The sequence below is a fragment of the Myotis myotis genome, unplaced genomic scaffold (assembly GCF_014108235.1).
Source record: "Myotis myotis isolate mMyoMyo1 unplaced genomic scaffold, mMyoMyo1.p scaffold_m19_p_21, whole genome shotgun sequence".
NCBI lineage: Eukaryota > Metazoa > Chordata > Mammalia > Chiroptera > Vespertilionidae > Myotis > Myotis myotis.
In genome coordinates this window covers 11,534,341-11,555,593 of record NW_023416326.1, presented here as the reverse complement: position 1 = coordinate 11,555,593, position 21,253 = coordinate 11,534,341, and the positions used below count along the sequence as shown (strand labels likewise).

At 46.3% G+C, this 21,253-nt stretch overlaps 1 protein-coding gene and 1 pseudogene across 2 annotated transcripts; one reads left to right on the top strand and one right to left on the bottom strand.

Moving 5' to 3' along the window:
• The first annotated feature begins 1,653 nt into the window (after positions 1-1,653).
• Positions 1,654-13,899, top strand: LOC118678880 (lamina-associated polypeptide 2, isoforms beta/gamma-like). 2 transcript variants are annotated; one of them, XM_036355016.1, is made up of 4 exons: positions 1,654-2,188; positions 12,234-12,360; positions 13,595-13,635; positions 13,762-13,899. In XM_036355016.1, the coding sequence occupies exons 1-3, from the start codon at positions 1,904-1,906 to the stop codon at positions 13,624-13,626; spliced, it is 444 nt and encodes a 147-aa protein (XP_036210909.1). In that variant the 5' UTR covers positions 1,654-1,903; the 3' UTR covers positions 13,627-13,635; positions 13,762-13,899. The 2 variants fall into 2 exon arrangements, with proteins under 2 accessions (XP_036210909.1, XP_036210910.1); XM_036355017.1 differs by lacking the exons at positions 13,595-13,635; positions 13,762-13,899 and adding an exon at positions 9,872-10,035.
• Positions 13,900-14,535: 636 nt separating this feature from the next.
• LOC118678959 lies at positions 14,536-17,152 on the bottom strand (annotated as a pseudogene).
• Positions 17,153-21,253: the final 4,101 nt, after the last annotated feature.

Genomic DNA, 21,253 nt, shown 5'->3' with positions numbered 1-21,253 from the left:
ACCTTTGCTGCCATTTTGCATTTGTCCAGGTGAGGAAGGGGAAGGAGGAACGTACAAGAGGACAGGGTTGTGCTGGGGAAGGCATAATGGCCTTGCTTTGCTGTGGGCAATTCTCTCATTCCTCTTCGATTAATTTCTGTGTCAGTTATTACTAAAGTTATAAACTTGTCATATGTTCAGTTTTACAATTGATTTGAAAAGATACTTTAAAGCAAAAAAAACCAAACCCACAAATTTATTTTATTTCTTTATTTTGTTATTTTCCATCGCCATTTATTCCCCCATACCCTGGTCCATGTCCATGAATTCTCTTTTTTTGCTCAATCCCTCCACCCCTCTCACCCCACCCCCATCAGAGCTGTCTGCCTGTTCTCTATGGGTCTGTTTCTATAGTGTGTTCTTTCTCTTAGGAAAATATTCAAATGCAGTTATTTGTGACCATACTTTCACAGGGGTCGCCTAGGACCATGGGAAAACACATATTTTCGATGGTTTTAGGAACCGAGACACCTCTCCTCTATCCGTCTCCAGGCGGGTCCGCCCACATGCAGATACGCCCACTGTTTTAGTGACAGCGTTTAAATTCCCTGGAACTTAACCATTCAGAAATCAGGTAAACGTGTAAAAAATCACTTTAAAAGCAGCTTATAAACTCGTTGGGAGATCAGAATCTGGGTAAATGATTAAGACATCCCCCTAGATCCAATCTCAGCTTCTTTCCTTTCTTGGAAGAAAGCATCGTGAAATCTGTAAGTTCCTAAGAAATACAGATATTTGCCATCGGTGGCATTTCTGAGGAGGACCTTTGAATTGTAACAAGTGTCTGAGCCTCTACCAGGTTTCCATTTGATTCAGTAACGTGGTGAGGGTTTCCCGGCCTGATCATAGTCACTGGGCATGATGAGAACCGGGTGTGTGTCCACCTCCGTTATCTTAAGTCGCCCATTCAGGCATGCCTACATGTTTCCTTTCGTTTTGTTGAATTGTTCAACGTTAGGTTTAAATTATGGTCAGATCCAGGTGGAGGGTCACTCGGAGACTTGTCCCCACAAAAAGACAGCTGAACCCCAACTACCTGTTCGCATGTGATAATGAATGCCCCCAACCTTCAGGGTCAGAAGCCAGTGGAAGACTCGACCATACAATCTGATCACCAATTCAAGGGCGATCTGAAGGTCCCAGTAGTCGAGGTCGGGTTTTTTCCCCCGAGTTTCGGGAACAAAAGAAGTCTTCTCAAGCCGAGACGTGGAGGCGTTGGTTTTACATTTACTCGAAAGTAAATCAAATCAAGGACGGGGAGTGTCCGCACGCGCCTCGCTGCTTCTCCTTCCTTTCGGGGCCAGCGGCTGGGGAAGGAAGGGCTGCGTCCATTCTTCGGGGGGCGCCCGACCCTGGGGAAAAAGGCTTCTTCTCCAGCCGGGAGGGGGGAGGAAACGGCGCACAAAAGCAGCCCGACTGCTTCCTGATCAGCGTCCCGGAGAAGGGTGGACAAAGGGGAAACACAAAGGGGTCGGCGCGGAACTCCCGCCCCGAGCGGCTTTAACTCGCGCGAGGCGTCGGGCCAATCAGCGCCGCGCTTCCTCCGGCCGCCGGCCAATGGCGGTGCGCGTTCTTGGGGCGTGGGCGGAGCCGGCTGCTTTTGTTGGCTGTCGCGTGTGGGCTGGGTCGGTGCGGGCTGCACTTGGCCCGCGGTTCTGCTCCGGGGCTTTTGTGTCCGCCTTTTGCTTTGCTTTCTGTGCGCGTTTTTGTTTTTGTTTTTGTCTTTTTTTTTTTTTCCTCCGCGCGCTGCTCCCCAGCGGAAGCCGGGAGGCTCGGAGGCAGCAGCCCTCACCCCGGGCGAGGAGCGAGCGCGCCGGCGGGAGCACCGGAGTGGCGGCTGCGGGGAGAGGGGTTCGCCGCGGAGATGGCGGAGTTCCTGCAAGACCCCTGGGTCCTGACGACGGAGAAGCTGAAGAGGGAGCTGGTGGCCCACAATGTGCCGCTGCCGGCGGGGCAGCCGCGCAAAGACGTGTACGTGCAGCTCTACCTGCAGCACCTCACGGCGCGCAACCGGCCGCCGCTCGCCGCCGGCGCCGACAGCCAAGCGCCCCCGGACTTGTCCGGCGACGAGGAGCGCAAGCCCAGCCCCGTCCTCACCGCCCCGGTCCTCGCCGCCCCCGTCCTCGCCGCCGCGGGCCGCAGCCGCAGGGTAAGGGCGCCCGGCCCGGGCCACCAAGGCGGCCGTTTGGCGGTGGTCGGGAAACATGGTGGCAACCATGTTGGGGTAAATGTTTCATAGTTTAACCCTGCGGACTTGGCTTCTGTCCTTATTCGCTTGCTAAAGTAATAGAAAAGTTCTTTTGATTTTCTGAATTAGACAAATATACCATCCGATGGAATACCTTATTGGTTGTCATGTGGATGCCCCATTGGTTGTGGTCATACTGGTTTGGGAAAGCACATTCCTCTGCGCCTGGGAACCAGGACAGAGCAATTATCCTAAATGGCCTCGATGGCTCCAGATAATGTGTTTCCGGTGGACCCAGTGGTCCCCAGACCCAAAACTATAATTAATCTTCGTAGATAACTCATCGGCTCCATTTCGCTTCTGTAACTGCTTTGTGCAAACCAGGTCCCTCATTCCAAACCCAAAGATGTAATCGATACCTTTGCGATCTTTGCATATATAAAATCTGTTGCTGCGGCCATCTTAGGACCCCGAGATTTGGAGTGAGTGCGTGGCCTCCTCTTAGTCCCGGATTTGCAATAAATGTGACCCCTAATTCGACTTCTTGGGGCGTCTTGGTGTGATTCGCGGGGGACATTACAACAGTCGCTCCCCCACCGCGTGCTCGCGGGCCTCCAGGGCGGCGGAGCTGGACCGGGTTTGCCGGCCTCGGGAGGGGAGGGCGCTGGAGAGGAGGGTCCCGGAGTTGGGGCTGCAGGGCGGGCGTCTGGGCTGAGAGTGCCTAGGAGGCGTGAAGTGCGCGTGCGCGGGGAGGGGGGGTGTGGGGGGGGCTCGGTGTTGGGGGACCGGCCGCGGGGATGGTCTTTGCTCCGGGGACTGAGCCCTTTTCGGAAGCGCTTAGGAGGGGTCAGCCCGGAAGCACCCCGGGTCACCTGCGAGCGCTTTCCCGCTTTAACTGCGGCGGCTGGTAACCGAGTCTCGGAGCGCCCCCTGGAGGGCAATTTGTGCATACTAATTTCTCACCAAACTTTGTGAAATAGGGAAAATTCTGTTTCTTTGTGATGGGGCGGGGCCACAACATTAGTAAGGAAGAAACCGTTTCCGGAGGATGAGGCCCAGAAATCAGGATTTTAAAGAGTCCCAGGTGATTCTGATGTGCAGCCAAGATTGAGAACGACTGTCTTAGACACTCAAACATTGTAAAATTCTGGTTTTAAGGGCTTGGGTTTTTTGGATTTTTGGGGGGTCAGTTTTGTAGGGGGAAAGCAAAGACATGAATCACGAGACACGTCTATTTCATGACATTCTGGTATGTGAGTGTCACAGTTTGGAATATCTAATCGCTGGTAAATCTCAGATTGGCTCCAGCAAATGGATATTTTGTTTTGAGAACAGCTTGGGGGTTTTGTTGGGTGGGTTTCTATATGTTGTTTTGCTGGTAAGAATCAAACTAGTTACCAGACTTCAAATCCTAACAGAAGGTAGGACAGTGCTTTGTAAGACTTAATATTGAGCTTGAAGCTGTTGATGCTAATTATTGGTATAATTCAGAAGTACTTCTTTCCAAGTTATGTTGTTTAACTTTAGTTTTAAAAGGTCTATCTGAGGTGCTTTCTGGACTATCCTATAGAAATGAAAGAAAGATGTAATAGATACAGGTAAATTTAATTGAAAATCTTAGCCTGGGCTTTCAAGAATTGAAAATCTTGTAACTTAAACCAGTGCCTGGAAAATAGTAGTACCAGGTCTGTATTTGTTCAGTACATAAAAGACTGCTGGGCCGGAATGGCTCAGTGGTTAAGCGTTGACCTATGTACCAGGAGGTCACATTGAATTCCAGGTCAGGGCACATGTCCGGGTTGCCCATGGAATTGCAGATGGATCGGTACCAGAGGCAGCCAGCCAGTGATTCTCTCCATCTCTCTCTCTCTCTTCCCCCCCTTCCTCTCTGAAATAAATATATATATTTTAAAAATAATAAAGAAATAAGCAAATAAAAGACTGACCTTATTGTTTTTGTGGATTTGAAGAAAGCCACTTGACTCTTCCATAAAAAAAACCAGAAATTTACATTTGAAGTAAAGCATATCCCTTATCTGTTTTTCTCCAGGCCCTCTGAAAAAGAAAGTAATGCTCAAACTATTTCAGTAAAGATTTGCCTGAAAATGAAATGTTTTCTATTTAAACGAGCACACTTTAAAAAAAAAACAAACAGGCCTTCTATAGAACCCTATCTTGGTCTGTGCAAACATTCTTTTTTTAAAAAATATATTTTTATTGCTTTCAGCGAGGAAGGGAGAGGGAGAGAGCTAGATATGTCAAGGATGAGAGAAAATCATTGATTGGCTGTCTCCTGCATGCCCCGTACTGGGGATCTAGCCCGCAACCCAGGCACGTGCCCTTCACCGGAATGTAACCCAGGACCCTTCAGTCTGCCAGCCGACCCTCTATCCCCTGAGCCAAACCGGCCAGGGCCAAACATTCTTTTTTGTTGTTAATTCTTCACCGAGGGTATTTTGTTGTTGATTTTTAGAGTGGAAAGGAGGGAGGGAGGCTGGGAAAGAATTCGGGGTTGGCAACACTGTGGTGAGGTTGTGAGAGGAACATATTGACTGGTTTCCTCCTGCAGGAGCCCTTACAACCTACACCTGCAAACCAGGCATATGCCCATATCCAGGAATCAAACTTGAGACCCTTATATCCACGGGCCAATGCTCTAACTACTGTGCAACACTGGCCAGGACACAAACATTCTTGAACCATAGAAGTATTTGGTTGTATGTTTTATAATAGCACTAGAGTCCCAGTGCACAAAATTTGTGCACTGGGTGGTGGTGGGGGGGGGGTTTCTCAGCCTGGCCTGCGCCCTTTAACAGTCTGGGACCTCGCTCCTTACCGCCCACTTGCTCCACCTGCTGGTTGCTCCTCAGTGCTGCCCTGAGCCCAGCTTCTGGCTGATCAGCGAGCACACTGACCACCAGGGGGCAGCTACTGCATTGAGCGTCTGCCCCCATGTGGTCAGTGTGTGTCATAGTGACCTGTCATTCTGCCCTTTGGTCAATTTGCATATTAGGCTTTTATTATATAGGATTACTGTTCTTATTTTGATGATTCATTTTCTACAAAAACAACCACCTTGGGTTTGATACTCGTTCTTCAATTCATTTTTAGAAGAGTTTGCCCCAACCTACCCTGTATTTGAAATTTCAGTTTAATGACTCAACATTTTTTTAGTTCCTGTCTTATGCTCTTAAGTACTGGAGATGGATTTCTGCTGACCCTGCCCACCACCTTAATTTATTATTCTTTATTTTTTGTATGATAATCATGTTTGTTATTTTTGTTATCAACAAATTCCCCATATTATCCAAGTTGTTTATTGTTTAGCTCTATGCAAATAAATTCTGGGTGAAAGGAATTAACATTTTAAGAGAACCTACTATGTTCAGTGGCATCCTAAGTCTTTTATATGTCATTTCATGTTTTGATATGTATAGAGAAAAACTTCCACTGCCATAGATTTAGGACCTCTCTACTTGTGTATTTAAAACTCAAAAAAAAATATGCATCCTTGGCTAGGCTTAATAGTATAAACAACTTGAAGATAATAGTGGGCCCTAGCTGGTTTGGCTCAGTGGATAGAGCGTCAGCCTGCAGACTGAAGGGTCCCAGGTTCGAATGTGGTCAAGGGCATGTGCCTTGGTTGCGGGCTCGATCTCCAGTAAGGGGTGTGCAGGAGGCAGCTGATCAATGATTCTCTCCCATTGTTGGTGTTTTTATCTTCCTCTGCCTTCCTCTCTGAAGTCAATAAAAAGATTTTTTTAAAATAGTCTCTTAAAAAAATAGTTAATAGTGGTAGTTGGTCAATAACATCATAAAAGCAGAAATTTAAAATCGTCTGTTATAATTTAACTTAGGAGTGTAATAGACAGATTTGTCAGACATAGGAAAAATACCTTGAATATATAGGAAAAGCATCTTGGCATTTTTAATAGTGAAATTATTCTCTATTGAACATTCCTCTTACGTGTACAACATTTTACGTTCTAGTCATTGTTAGCCCTGTTTATAGCAACAATATAGACTCACATTTTTTTTTAATGGGAACATGGGAAGAATTAACTTTTTATTATTATTGATTTCAGAGAGGAAGGGAGAGGAAGAGAGAAACATCAGTGGTGAGAGAATCATTGATTGGCTGCCTCAAGGCTCTCTGGGATCAAGCCTGCAACCCAGGCATGTGCCCTGACTGGGAATCAAACTGTGACCTCCTGGTCCATAGGTCAGTGCTCAACCACTGAGCCACACCAGCTGGGCTAGACTCACATTTTAAGTCAATCTGTGGATTTGGCCAAAGGCATAGCATTTAAACATGGCTTTATCAGGAATATTTTTTAAAAGAATGTTCTTACTGATTTTAGAGAGAGATGAGGGGAGAGAGAAACATGTGAAAGAAACCCATCGGTTGCCTCTCATATGCACTCAGACCAAGGCTAGAACCCACAGCCTAGGCATGTGCCCTGCTGGTGAATCAGACCAGCCACCTTTTGTGCAAGGACGACACTCAGCTACCTGAGCACTTGTTTTCTGTCATTGCTGTGGTCTCTCAGGTTCATTTGATGTAACATGACAAAAATGTTTGCATGTCCAAAATTTGCTTTTGGTTTTTATTTTATGCATTTGGGTCATTACCGGTATTTTTAGGTGTTGAGATGATCTAGATTGTTGTCACAAAATAAACATTTACAAAGTTGGCAGTCTACCTGTTACTGCCAAGAGGCGAGGCCCTGTGGCAATTTTGAATTCAGTGGACCATAACATTCTTGAATGGTCTTGCTCTGGTCAGGATTATGAATTCTTGCCAGGAAATATTTGAAGACATGAAACAAAACATTAAAAAGTATGCTAATGTTTCCTGGCCAGTTTGGCTCAGTGGTTAGAGCATCAGCCCTTTGACTGAAGGGTCCCAGATTCTATTCCGGTCAAGGGTGTGTACCTTGGTTGCAGGTACAAATCCTCTAGGTGGGAGGCAATGCTGTTTCTCTCTTTGTGTCTCTGCTCCCTTCCACTCTTTCTAGAAATCTATGGGAAAAAATCCACCAGTGAGGATTAACAGCAAAAGTATGCTAATGATGGTAAATATTAATTAAATCATAAATCGGCCATCAGACTCCACAATAAGGTGTTAAGTGTACAGGCTTCTGAATCAGGGTTATAGATTTAAATTCTAGGTCAGCGGCTTATTTAGGTGGCTTTTAACAATAAACATTGTCCATTACAGGCCGTTTTCACTTGGAAAATAGAAATAATCTAGTAGCTCCTTGAGTAGGTTGAGGCTTACAGTAGGTTGCATTCTGAAAGTGTCTAGTGCTCAGCAATTCATACTACTGCTACTACTACTGCTACTGCTGCTACTGCTACTGCTGCTACTGCTACTACTGCTACTGCTACTACTACTGCTACTGCTACTACTGCTACTGCTACTACTACTGCTACTACTGCTACTGCTACTGCTACTACTGCTGCTACTGCTACTACTGCTGCTACTGCTACTACTGCTACTGCTACTGCTGCTACTGCTACTGCTACTACTGCTACTGCTACTGCTGCTACTACTACTGCTGCTACTGCTGCTACTGCTACTGCTGCTACTACTGCTACTGCTGCTACTGCTACTACTACTGCTACTGCTACTACTGCTGCTACTGCTACTACTACTGCTGCTACTGCTACTACTGCTGCTACTGCTACTACTGCTACTGCTGCTGCTACTGCTGCTACTACTGCTACTGCTGCTACTACTGCTACTACTGCTGCTACTGCTACTACTACTGCTGCTACTGCTACTGCTACTACTACTACTGCTGCTACTACTGAGACCCGGTGCATGGATTCGTACACTGGTGGGGTCCCTTGGTCTGGCCTGCGGGGATTGGGCCAAAACCGGCTCTCTGACACCCCCCAAGGGGTCCTGGATTGCGAGAAGGCGCAGGCCAGGCTGAGGGACCCCACCGGTGAATGATTGGGGCCGGGGAGGGACCACGGGAGCGTGTCCAGCTCATCTCGCCCAGTCCTAATCGGCCGGACTCCAGCGGCAAGCTAACCTGTCGGTCGGAGCATCTGCCCCCTGGTGGTTAGTGCACATCATAGCGACTGGTCCAGTGAACGGTCGGACACTTAGCATATTAGGCTTTTATTATATAGGATAACGTGATTTCTAAACTTTTTTCTTTTTATTTAATGCCAGAACAATACAATGTTACCATAATATATTTTAATAAGTAACTCATAGGTGATACTATACAACTGTTGGATTTTATTTTTATTTTAAATATATTTTTATTGATTTCAGAGAGGAAGGGAGAGGGAGTGAGATAGAAACATCAGTGATGAGAGAACCATTGATATGCTGCCTCCTGCACGCCCCACTCTGTGGGCTGAGCTGTAGAACATCCAGGATGTCTTGTTGCTAGTAGAGTTTGAACATTCTTATGGTGGGAGGGTTCTCTACCTGACTGGTTTTCTTTAAGGTATTTATGTCATACATGGAGGTTTTCTGTCCAGCCTATCCACACATTTTGGAAAATTCAAGTAGATCATCAACACGGGATTAGGTCTGTTTGATTAAAAGTCTTTTCTCTAAAGAGACTTCAGGGCTTTGATATATAGAACTCTTAGGCTCTGGGCAACTATTTTGATATCAAGGTGTGGGTTGCTTTAAGATTTGAGCCTAATGATCCTAGATAAGTGCAGTATGTAAAGGGGTGGGTAACTGTAGGTTTAAAATTATAATACAAATAATTCAATAAGTAATAAATAATACAAGAATAAACTTGCATACTCACAACTACAAACCTACTTTTGCCCACCCCTGTATATTAAAGCTTTCTGAAAGTACCCTCACTAACTTATCACAGCCAGATTTTTATTAAAGATTTACCTTAAATTGATGTCATTGCTCTTATTAGCAGCTCTCTTTAAATAATGTCTCATAATCTTGTGTTCAAATTTTTATTTGATTAAAGTATTCAAGTTTTTATTTGGTTAAAAAAAGCAGAAATTCTAATCCATGGCCAAATAATGTGATCCTTCCCACCCCTACCCCCCCATCATTGGAAAGTAAGCAGTTTATACACCTTTATGATTTTTGCCCTTTTGCATAAAATTTTTCATGTGTTAACTGTTCTGCTTAAATATCAGGGCCTACGTTGACTTTGATATTTGTGGCCATTATTTAAATAGCCATTGGAAGTTTACATAGTTTTTCCAGTAGATACTGCCATTGCTTAAATTTTTCTTAAAAATTCCTTTGTAATTTCTCTCAAATCTGTTCCACGTTCTTTCAACTATAGTAGTGTCCCCCTTATCCATGGTTTCAGTTACCCTTGGTTACCCTTGATTAGCCAGTCTAAAATATTAAATGAAAATTACAGAAATAAACTTAGTTCACACATGTTTTACATTTTGCACAGTTTTGAGTAGCATGCTGACTGAAATCTTGCACTGCCTAGCTCTGTCCCACCCAGGACATGAATCATCCCTTTGTCCAATGTACCCACACTGTACATATAATAATACACCAAGATATTTTAAGAGGCCACATTCGTATACTTTGATTATGCTGTAGTTATAATTGTTTTATATTATTCTTAGTTATTGCTAATCTCTTACTGTGCCTAATTTACAAATTAAACTTTTTCATAGGTATATATGTACTACTGCACGGTGTACGGATTCGGGCACATTGAAAGGAAATTAATTAGAAGGTGGCGGCGGGACTGGGTGAGAAGGGCTGGACAGGCTTTGGAGCCAACCTCCTGCGGTCCCTCCCCTGCTGGCTGCACCTCAGCTTGAAGGGCGTCTGCAGAGTGAGTGGGTCCCTCTGGCAGGTGGGTCCCTCAGCCTGTCCTGTGGGGATCGGCCCAAAACCAGCTCTCCAACATCCCCTGAGGGGGTCCCGATTTGCGAGAGGGCGGTACTCGGGTGATGCACCCAGGAATCGGGCTCCCTCCTCTCTGGTACCGGGGTGCGTCACCTGAGAACTGCCGCTGCCAAGTCACTGGAGCTTGGTGGCTCCTGCATTGAGTGTCTGCCCCCTGGTGGTCAGTGCATGTCATAGCGACCAGTTGTTCTGCCGTTCGGTCAATTTGCATATTACCCTTTTATTATATAGGACTAGAGCCTGGTGCACAAATTTGTGCATGGGTGGGGTCTGGCCAGCCCGTCCCGATGGGGACCAGGGGGAGGGGCCGCAAGCTGTTGGCCGGCCGGCCCCACTCCTGGTTGGGGTTGAGGGGTTAATCGGGGCTGAGCTGGCCGAGGGGAGGGGCCGCAAGAGGTTGGGGGGCGCGATCAGGGCCGGCTGTTCACCGCAGTGTGCATCATAGTGACCAGTCATTCTGGTCACTGGGCTTTTGGGGGGGGGGGGGGATATGGCATATATAGAGTTCAGTGCTATGTGCAGTGTCAGGCACCCACTGGATAAGGGCAGACTTTTTTTCTTTTTTTTAAGGGAGAGGGAGGGAAACATCGACATGAGAGTGTCATTCAGCTACCTCCTGCACACACCCTACTGGGCACTGAGCCTGTATCCTGGGCATTTACCCTGACCAGGAATCAAACTGGCAGCTTTTCAGTGCATGGGGCGACACCCAACCAACTGGGCCACACTAGCCAGGGCCAGACTACTGTATGCTTTTTTATTTTTTTTTTAATATATTTTTATTGATTTTAGAGAGGATGGGAGAGGGAGAGAGAGATAGAAACATCAATGATGAGAATCATTGATCGGCTGCCTCCTGCACACCCCCTACTGGGGATTGAGCCCACAACCCGGGCATGTGCCCTTGACCAGAATCAAACCTTTAGTTCACAGTCCAACGCTCTATCCACTGGGCCAAACCAGCTGGGGCCAGACATTATTGTTAAAACAGTCACTGTGGGCTAACCTGTCTAAAGAGCAGATGATGGCATGAAAAATCCAAACCAGTAAATGGACCGAATTTAAATATTTTCATCCAGATAACTGTAAATACAATTCACTACTGGCCTCTTTTATAGTATTTAAATGTTTAAGTTCATCTAGGACAGCGGTTCTCAACCTGTGGGTCGCGACCCCTTTGGGGGTCGAACGACCCTTTCACAGGGGTCGTTCGAAAATACATCCTGCATATCAGATATTTACATGACAATTCATAACAGTAGCAACATTACAGTTATGAAGTAGCAACGAAAATAATTTTATGGTTGGGGGTCACCACAACATGAGGAGCTGTATGTATTAAAGGGTCCCGGCATTAGGAAGGTTGAGAACCACTGATCTAGGAGTTTAAGACTGTACCATAAAAATGTATGAAGATGATTTCCTTTAAACAAGCACACCTGAATTTACAAAGCCCAAGTGAATATTCTTCTCATAGTACAGTGACTGTAATAGCCAGTTTCTGACCCATTAAGGAAGTTAGACATCACTTCTGACAAAGCTTTTTTGCCATACTTAGTTCTATATGACTGTTTCATTAAGCATACAGCAGTCCACCCTTATCCAAGGGCTAAAGGGATATATTCCAAGATCCCAGATCTATTATGACCATTTCGGTAAGAAGACAGTAGTCTGGCCCTAGCTGGTTTGTCTCAGTGGATAGAGCATTGGCCTGAGGACTGAAGGGTCCCAGGTTTGATTCCAGTCAAGGGCACATGCCTGGGTTGTGGGCTCGATCCCCAGTAGGGGGCGTGGAGGAGGCAGCCGATCAATGATTCTCTCTCATCATTGATGTTTCTCTCTCCCCTTTTTCCTTCCTCTCTGAAATCAATCAAAACAAAATAATAATAATGTCTGTAAAATTGAGTTACTTGATTGGCTTCTAGGTTTGTGTAATTATAACCAAACTTAGAAAATATCTCCAAACAATGAGTTACTTTTAATTTACTCAAATAGATGAGGCTTGATATAACTATAAATCAACTTGAAGGTAAATTTCCATGTTTGTTGTATATAATGCTATTTATATAGAAAATGAACATTTTAAAATTCATATTTTAAATGATAACTGGACTTTGTTTACAGAAAGCCACAAAGAAAACTGATAAACCCAGACTAGAAGATAAAGATGATTTAGATGTAACTGAACTCACTAATGAAGCTCTTCTGAATCAGCTTGTGAAATATGGGGTGAATCCTGGCCCTATTGTGGGTAAGTTGACAAAATTTCAAATATCTTTTCTGTGAAGTAGTACCCCAAATTGTTTTTTCCTCTTACCTAGCAGTTAAAACTGTTTGGGTTCTAAGGTCCACTCTGTCAATCATTTATATGACCAGGACCTTACTTTTTTTAACTATAAATGAGGGAAATAAAATGAGGGAATTGAACTAGACCAGTGATGGCGAACCTTTTGAGCTCGGCGTGTCAGCATTTTGAAAAACCCTAACTTAACTCTGGTGCCGTGTCACATATAGAAATTTTTTGATATCTGCAACCATAGTAACACAAGGATTTGTATTTTTGATATTTATTTTATATATTTAAATGCCATGTAACAAAGAAAAATCAACCAAAAAAATAAGTTCGTGTGTCACCTCTGACACGCGTGTCATAGGTTCGCCATCACTGAACTAGACAGTCTCCAAGATTACCTCTGTTGTCGAGATTGTTTCATATGTGCTCATATTGTATTACCTGGTAGGACACATGGTAATATGTGTCTTATATGTCAGTTGAGGAAAATCTGAGGTGACATGACTGGCCAAAGTCATTTAAATCAGTAATTTAGTAATCGACTTGTTAATATAACTTAAGTTAATCAATACCTAGCATTTTCAGTTATTAAAAGGACCCTTTTTTCTTTTTCTTTTTAACGGGAGAAAAACCAATTTAATATGTGCACATGGAAGAATCATAAAAAGTCTTGTTTTGGTTAGAATTTAAGAATGATATCCTGAAGGACACACTAAAACAGCGATTCTCAACCTGTGGGTCGCGACCCTTTCAGAGGGATCGCCTGAGACCATCAGAAAACACATATTTTCAATGGTCTTAGGAACCAAGACACTGCTCCTCTATCCGTCTCCAGGCAGGTCTGCCCACATGCAGATACATGAGTACCCGGCATGATGACATCATCGCGCCAACCCCATCACATAAACCCTGTGCAAATACAGGTATATGTGACAGGGTTGGCACCATAATGTACTTTATGTGGACTAGTTACACGTGTGTAGAGAGCAGCTACTCTGTAGAAAGCAGTTGCTGTGTTGAAAGCAGCTACTGTGTTGAAAGCAGCAGTATTGGAGGTAAAATGACACTTCGTGAATTATAATTACTGGGTAAATGTAAAATCATATAATGTAAAATCATCAACTACTGCAAAAAAAACACATCTGTACCATGGGAACTTAATCTGGATGCTGATCGGTCTTTTTCTATTCAGCTGTGGTTGATGTGAATACTGCCCCCTTGTGATAGTAACAGGTATGTAAAAAACAGCACCACAGAATGGTAAATCATAGGAAACTTTAAATGAACTGTATTGATTGAACTATGCCATGTATCATCTTTTGTATTATTAAAGCTATTGTTATATATTATTTTCATTAGCAAACCATCCCATGACAATGGACCGTGTAGAGAAGAACGTTAAGAAAAGAAAATATAGTGAGGATTTTTTACAGTATGGTTTCACATCAATAATTACAGAAGGAATTGAGAAACCTCAATGTGTTATTTGTTGTGACGTTCTATCATCCGAATCTATGAAGCCGAACAAACTAAAACGCCATTTTGATAGCAAGCATCCAAGCTTTGCCGGCAAGGATACCAGCTATTTCAGAAGCAAAGCTGATGGACTCAAGAAAGCCAGACTTGACACTGGTGGAAAGTACCAAAAAGAAAACGTAGCAGCCGTTGAAGCTTCATATTTGGTGGCAATCAGAATCGCCAGAGCTATGAAACCTCACACCATTGCTAAGGATTTACTGTTGCCAGAGGCCAAAGACATTGTTCGAGTTATGATCGGAGACGAATTTGTTACGAAATTGAGTGCAATTTCCTTATCTAACGACACTATCCGCAGAAGAATACATGACATGTCTGCTGATATTCTTAATCAGGTAATCCAGGAAATTAAATCTGCTCCGCTTCCAATATTTAGTATCCAGCTTGATGAATCTACAGACGTTGCAAACTGTTCACAGTTACTGGTTTACGTGAGGTATATTAATGATGGCGACTTTAAGGATGAGTTTCTTTTTTGTAAACCTCTTAAAACGACAGCTACTGCCCTTGATGTATTTGACACAGTTGGTTCTTTCCTGAAAGAGCATAAGATCTCTTGGGAAAAGGTTTGTGGTGTTTGCACAGATGGTGCTCCAGCTACGCTAGGATGCCTATCTGGATTTCAACGCTTGGTACTGAATGAGTCACCAAAAGTCATCGGAACTCACTGTATGATTCATGGGCAAATATTAGCAAGGAAGACGCTGCCACAAGAGTTACAAGAAGTAATGAAAAGCGTCATAAGTTGTGTCAATTTTATAAAGGCGAGCACTTTAAACAGTCGACTGTTTTCACATCTGTGCAATGAGTTGGATGCGCCAAACAATGCTCTGCTATTTCACACTGAAGCGAGATGGTTGTCGAGAGGAAAAATTTTAAAACGTGTTTTTGAGCTTCGTGATGAACTCAAAACATTTTTTAATCAGAAAGCAAAACCACAGTTCGAAGCACTTTTCAGCGATAAAAGTGAACTGCAGAAAATAGCTTATTTGGTTGACATCTTTGCCATCTTGCATGAATTAAATTTATCACTGCAAGGACCAAATGCAACATGTCTGGATTTATCTGAAAAGATCCAATCATTCCAAATGAAACTTCAGCTTTGGCAAAAAAAATTGGATGAAAATAAAATTTACATGTTGCCTACCTTATCTGCTTTCTTTGAGGAACATGACATTGAACCACACAAAAGGATTACGATGATAATTTCTGTGAAAGAACACTTGCACATGCTTGCAAGCGAAATTTCATGGTACTTTCCAAATCTACCTGACACCCCATTTGCACTTGTTAGAAGCCCATTCACAGTCAAAGTTGAAGATGTTCCTGAGACAGCACAAGAGGAGTTCATTGAACTTACTAACAATGATGCAGCAAGAACTGATTTCTCTACAATGCCAGTTACAAAATTCTGGATCAAGTATTTGCAGTCGTATCCTGTTCTGTCTGAGACTGTGTTGCGCCTTCTTCTTCCATTTCCAACAACACATCTTTGTGAAACAGGGTTTTCCAGCTTGTTGGTTGTCAAGTCTAAATACAGAAAGAGACTTGTTGTGGAAGATGATCTTCGCTGTGCTCTTGCAAAGACTGCCCCGAGAATTTCTGATCTGGTGAGAAAGAAGCAATCTCAACCTTCGCACTGACGTTGGCTTTTTACGCATACTGTCCCAAAATGTAGCAATGTAGTTTACTGTTGTTATATTAAGACTGTTACCCATGCTACACCATGCTTCAAGGCAGAATTTCATTTATTTGTAATTGGAAATAAATATTTCACAACATATAATTACATATTGTTTTTGTGATTAATCACTATGCTTTAATTATGTTCAATTTTTAACAGTGACAATACATTCTGCATATCAGATATTTACATTACAATTCATCATAACAGTAGCAAAATTACAGTTATGAAGTAGCAATGAAAATAATTTTATGGTTGGGGGTCACCACAACATGAGGAACTCTATTAAAGGGTCGCGGCATCAGGAAGGTTGAGAACCACTGCCTTAAAATTTATAAGCATGAGCTTCAGTGCCTCTGTCCACCACTTCTCCGTGCTCAGGTGGGTTCTGATGGAGTGGACTTCACCCCATCTCAGACCCTGCTCCACGAGGATCCCGAAGGGCATGTAGAGAGCTGGCTCGCCCTTCTTGGCTGCCTCATTGAACTGCATGCAGTCCATGGCCTGGTCAAACTTGCTGTCCAAGAGAGAGGCCCCCCCCTCCCCCCCCGCACCGTGCAAAACAAGGGCAGCTCCACGGGGTCCTCTGTCAATGACTTCAGGTAGGACTGGTCTCCGTGGGGGATGAGCTGGTACCTCTGAAAGGCCATGAGCAGCAAGGCTGTGTGCCCCCAGGCTGCACTGATCTCCCACCAGATCACCGGGACAGTGGGGGTGCAGCCCAGGCGGAAGTTATTGATGATGGCCACGGGGCCGTCACAGCAGATCTCAAACGCGGCCTTGAAGGCGTTGGTTCTCTTCAGCCGGGCCAGCTGGGTCTGGGCGTACAGCAGCCGGTCCTCCAAGCTCAACAGCTCGTCCTGCAGTTCCTGTTGCGGCCACTGAAGTTCACCGAGGTCCCCGTGGCTCTGCCTTTCCTGCTCCTCCAGCGCCTCCATCTCTGCCTGGGCTGCCTCCAGGGCCACAGCTGCCCTGTCTCGGTTCTTCTCTATCTCCTCCAGCTCCTGCACCAGCCTCGCTTCCTCCCACTCCACAACCTTCAGCTCCTGCTGCCTCGTCTCCCCCGCATCATCACCTAATCCAGTGATGGCAAACCTATGACACACGTGTCAGAGGTGACACGCAAACTCATTTTTTTTGTTGGTTTTTCTTTGTTAAATGGCATTTAAATATGTAAAATAAATATCAAAAATATAAATCTTTGTGTTACTATGGTTGCAAAGATCAAAAAATTTCTATAGGTGACACGGCACCAGAGTTAAGTTAGGGTTTTTCAAAATGCTGACACGCCGAGCTCAAAAGGTTCGCCATCACTGAGCTAATCCATTCCTGGTCTTCAAACTGTTTGTAGGTCTGTCAGACCCTGCGATTCTGAGCTGGGTGTCCAGCTGCCCCAAGAGACTCAGTCCAGTCCTCGCACAGGGACTGGTCCAGCTCTTCACCGAATAGGACCTCACCAAGGCCCCTCGTGGCCCTCTGGATGGTCCAGCCGGAGGCACTGCCCTGCAGCTCTTCCAGGTCCGTCTCCATCCTGGAGGCAGAGCCTTTCTCCGGAGTGTCTCCCGGCTCCCCCTGAGCTGAGGGGAGCTCAAAGTGGCAGAAATGGCAGGTCAAGGAGATAGAGAACGTGGTGGAGGTCTTGACTTTCACGTTGACTCTAAGTTTCCTCTGGCTCCTGAGTTACTTCTCCATTTATACTTCCTAAGGGCTTTTAAGGTCCTTAGTTTTAAAATGCATATCTTATCTCTCACTCCCCCGCCTCAAGCCTGACCCTCACTAGGGACTTGCAGGCCTCCCTGAGCTGTTTTAGTCAAGTAAGTCTTCAAGGAAAATCCAATCATCTCCCTTAATTTTTTTTTTTAATATATTTTATTGATTTTTTTACAGAGAGGAAGGGAGAGAGACAGAGAGCCAGAAACATCGATGAGAGAGAAACATCGATCAGCTGCCTCCTGCACACCCCCCACTGGGGATGTGCCCGCAACCCAGGCACATGCCCCCGACCGGAATCGAACCCGGGACCCTTCAGTCCTCAGGCCGATGCTCTATCCACTGAGCCAAACCGGTTTTGGCCCTTAATTTTTTTTTTAAAACATATCTTACGGTAATCTTTCAATACTTGATCTTAGCCAAAAGGCCCTAAGAGACGAGAGTAGTCTTCCTAAAACTAAAATCTGAGCATAGTACTTCCCTCCTAAAAACATTTCATCCCTATGGGACCTTAAGATAAGATCTTAACATCTTGGCCTGATACTATGGCCTCTGTCCGCGTTTCCAACTTCTTTCCCCATTTCTTCTTTTTTAAAAAACATTTTTATTGACTTCAGAAAGGAAGGGAGAAGGGGAGAGAAAGAAACATCAATGTTGAGAGAATCGTTGATGTGCTGCGTCCTGCATGGTCCCTGCTGGGGATCAAGCCCACAACCCCAGCATGTGCCCTGACCGTGAATCTCACAGTGACCTCCTGGTTCATAGGTCGACACTAAACCACTGAGCCACACCGGCTGGACCACACTTTATTTTTTTGGTTAATCCTCACTGGAGGATATTTTTCGGAAGGGAGAGGGAAAGACAGAAATGTCGATGTGATAGAGACACATTTATTGGTCGCCTCCTGTACGCACCCCAACCAGTGCCAGGGATCCAGCAACTGAGGTATCTGCCCTTAAGCGGAATCGAACCCGGGACCCTTCAGTACACAGGCCCACGCTCTATCCACTGAGCCAAACTAGCCAGGGCTGGAAACAGACTCTGCTAGCCATCCTTTTTTTTCCTCCTGGAAAAAGTTTTATTGTTTCCATTTGGTCTAATGCATGGGAGAGGGTTCCAGGTGGTTGAAAGAATGGGAACCAGACACAGGTTTGGCTCAGTGGGTAGAACGTCAGGGTGCGGACTGAAGGGTCCTGGGCTCAATTCTAATCAGGGCACATTCCTGGGTTACGGGCTCGATCCCTAGTGTCCGGCGTGCAGGAGGCAGCCAATCAATGATTCTCATCACTGATGTTTCTCTCCCTCTCCCTCTCTGAAATCAATAAAAATATATTTTAAAATTTTTAATAAAAGCATAGCTAGTAGTTTTGGGGAGAGGTTCTGGCTTTGCCAGACACCAGGGCGTGCAGAGGGGCCCTCAAAGGCCTCTGGGCCCCACAGGCTCCTAGTGGTGCTGGCAGGTGAGCCTGGCGGGGGGCATTCGCCCAGCCCAGCCCGGGGCCGCCTGCGCGCATGAGGCAGCCGTGGCCCATCTTCCTGATGAGCTGCCCCTCCTCCCGGAGGTGGTTTCAAGGGGAGGAGCATCTGCAGAGCCTTCAGAGCCCCGGCTGCAGCTCCAAAGGGCCTGGGTCGGGCCCCCTCCAGGGCCAGGGGCTCCCATGGTGGCCGGGGCGTCGCCCTCCTGCTGGGGAGGCTCCCATGCCGGGTTCGCGTCTCTAAGATGCTCAGCGCCCTCGGCTTCTCCACCAGCTCAGAGCCACCCTGTGCGGGGCCAACAGACGCCGGAGAGGTGGGTGTGGGGCCCGCAGGGGCCGGTGGCCAGGCGGGTGCGGGGCCTCCACCGGGTGGAATAATTGGGGTGAGTGTGGGGGTTCGGCAGGAAGGGGTTAGGGTGGAAAGAAAGCGCTGTGTCGGCTGGCCTGGGAGGCGGATGTGAAGGTGGGGACTGGATGGGACGTGGAGGGGGTCGGGGCTGGGAAACGGGGTCCCTGGGTCTGTTCCCTGAAACCCTAGAAGCGGGAGGCAGAGCCGGGACCGCCGGGCGCGCGAGGCCGGCCACCCTTTGCTGCAGTTTTCAAACCCCAGTGGCCGCCCTGGGTGAGCTGGCCACCTGCACCTGTGGCTCTCCGCTTGGCTTCCCTGCAGGCTCTTAGCCGTCCTGTCTGCGCGCAGTCACCGGGCGGTGGGAAGACAGGGAGCAGGTTAAGGGGAAGGGAGGTTGACAGCTAGTCGAGTCCCTCTAGCCCCCGAATTGACAGGCACTGGGATCCCCCTCACAAGTTGACAGCCCAGCCCCTGCCCCCTCCAGCAATCAGCGTCCCCAGGATCTGCCTAGTGCAGGGGTCCTCAAACTTTTTAAACGGGGGGCCAGTTCACTGTCCCTCAGACCGTTGGAGGGCCGGACTATAGTTTAAAAAAAAACTATGAACAAATTCCTATGCACACTGCACATACCTTATTTTGAAGTAAAAAAACGAAACGGGAACAAAGACAATATTTGTGTTTGCATGTGGCCCGCGGGCCGTAGTTTGAGGACCCCTGGCCTAGTGCGCCAGCGATGAGCCAGCCCCACTGTTCACTGGATGAGGGATCAGCTGCTGAAATAGTCGTCGGTGTTTGCTAGGAATTTAGCAGTAAGGGTGGCACAGGCCTTGCAGGGGTACGGTGCCCCTGAGATACAAGCTCAGGTTGGTGGGCAGGGGTCTGCCTTTCCTCACCCTGGCACCCCCAGAGGGCTTGGGGAGCCGCAGAATAAGGAGCTGCTTCCTTCCTTCCTCCCTTTCCTTCCTTTCCTTCCTTTCCTTCCTTTCCTTCCTTTTCTTTTCTTTTCTCTTCTTTTCTTTCTTTCTCATATTTTTATTGATGTCAGAGAGGAAGGGAGAGGGAGAGAGATAGAAACATCAATGATGAGAGGGAATCATTGATCGGCTGCCTCCTGCATGTCCCACACTGGGGATGGAGCCCACAACCAGGGGATATGCCCTGGCTGGGAATCCAACCCTGACCTCCTGGTTCATAGATCGATGCTCAACCACTGAGCCACACTGGCCCGGCAGGAGCTGCTTTCAATGTTGCCATCAGCTCCGAGTCCTGATGCAAGGCTGGGAGGAGACCAGCAAAGTAAACTCTGCTAGCTGCTAAGGGCTGAGCCTCATTTTAACCCCCTCCACTGATTCCGAGCCAGCCCAGAGGAAAGCTGTCTCAAGCAGCCAAGGGGACACAGCTGTGCAGAGCGTGGGGCTTGTTTGACTCCCGGTTATCCGACAATTGAGCAGCGCCCCCAGGACGAGCCAGAAGCCAGCTGTGAGCCCTCCTGTAACGAAGGAGTGGGTGGAGCCGAGTGTTGCTCTCAGTTGGGAATGAATCCCTTCTTATTTCCGGAGAATTCCGCTCTAGTTCTTCTTACCTTCTCATTCCAGCATCTCGTTTGTGAGGGGTGAGGGGAACCCACACATAGGAATTGGAAGCACAATCCTAGTAGTTGGTGTCAAAAACCAGGGAGTTGGTGGTTGGTGGGTACAGAGTTTCAGTTTGGGAAGGTGAGGAGATGAGGGGTGGTGATCTTTATGTTACAGAGAACCGGAATAAATCAACGCTCAGAGCGTTTGGAGTCACACTTTATTCACCGCGGTGGGCTTAGGGGAAATGAATTCAAATTCTAAGCAGAGCTACAAGCAGACCTTCCCTTTTTATTAAAGAGCCAGACCTGTGTGTGCTTAGCGGTTATCTCGCTGGCGGCCTTGCAAACAACACAGTTCTATCCAATTAAAAAATACACCTGGCCTGGCATTGAGAGGATGGGCGTGTCTAGTCTCTGGGCCTACAGTAGGTCAGACAGCTAAGTTCATCTTCCTCATTATTCAAGCAGGCTAGAAAGCAAAGTTATTTTTTTAGAATAAGAGGCTGTCTAAAGAATAGCAG

What these genes read in the sequence shown, in the direction of transcription:
- LOC118678880 (XM_036355016.1), top strand. Translation starts at nt 1,904, where the DNA reads ATGGCGGAGTTCCTGCAAGACCCCTGGGTCCTGACGACGGAGAAGCTG. An exon ending in CCGCGGGCCGCAGCCGCAGG is followed by an intron (nt 2,189 to 12,233) that starts GTAAGGGCGCCC and finishes CTTTGTTTACAG; the next exon opens with AAAGCCACAAAGAAAACTGA. An exon ending in GAATCCTGGCCCTATTGTGG is followed by an intron (nt 12,361 to 13,594) that starts GTAAGTTGACAA and finishes TTTTCTATTCAG; the next exon opens with CTGTGGTTGATGTGAATACT.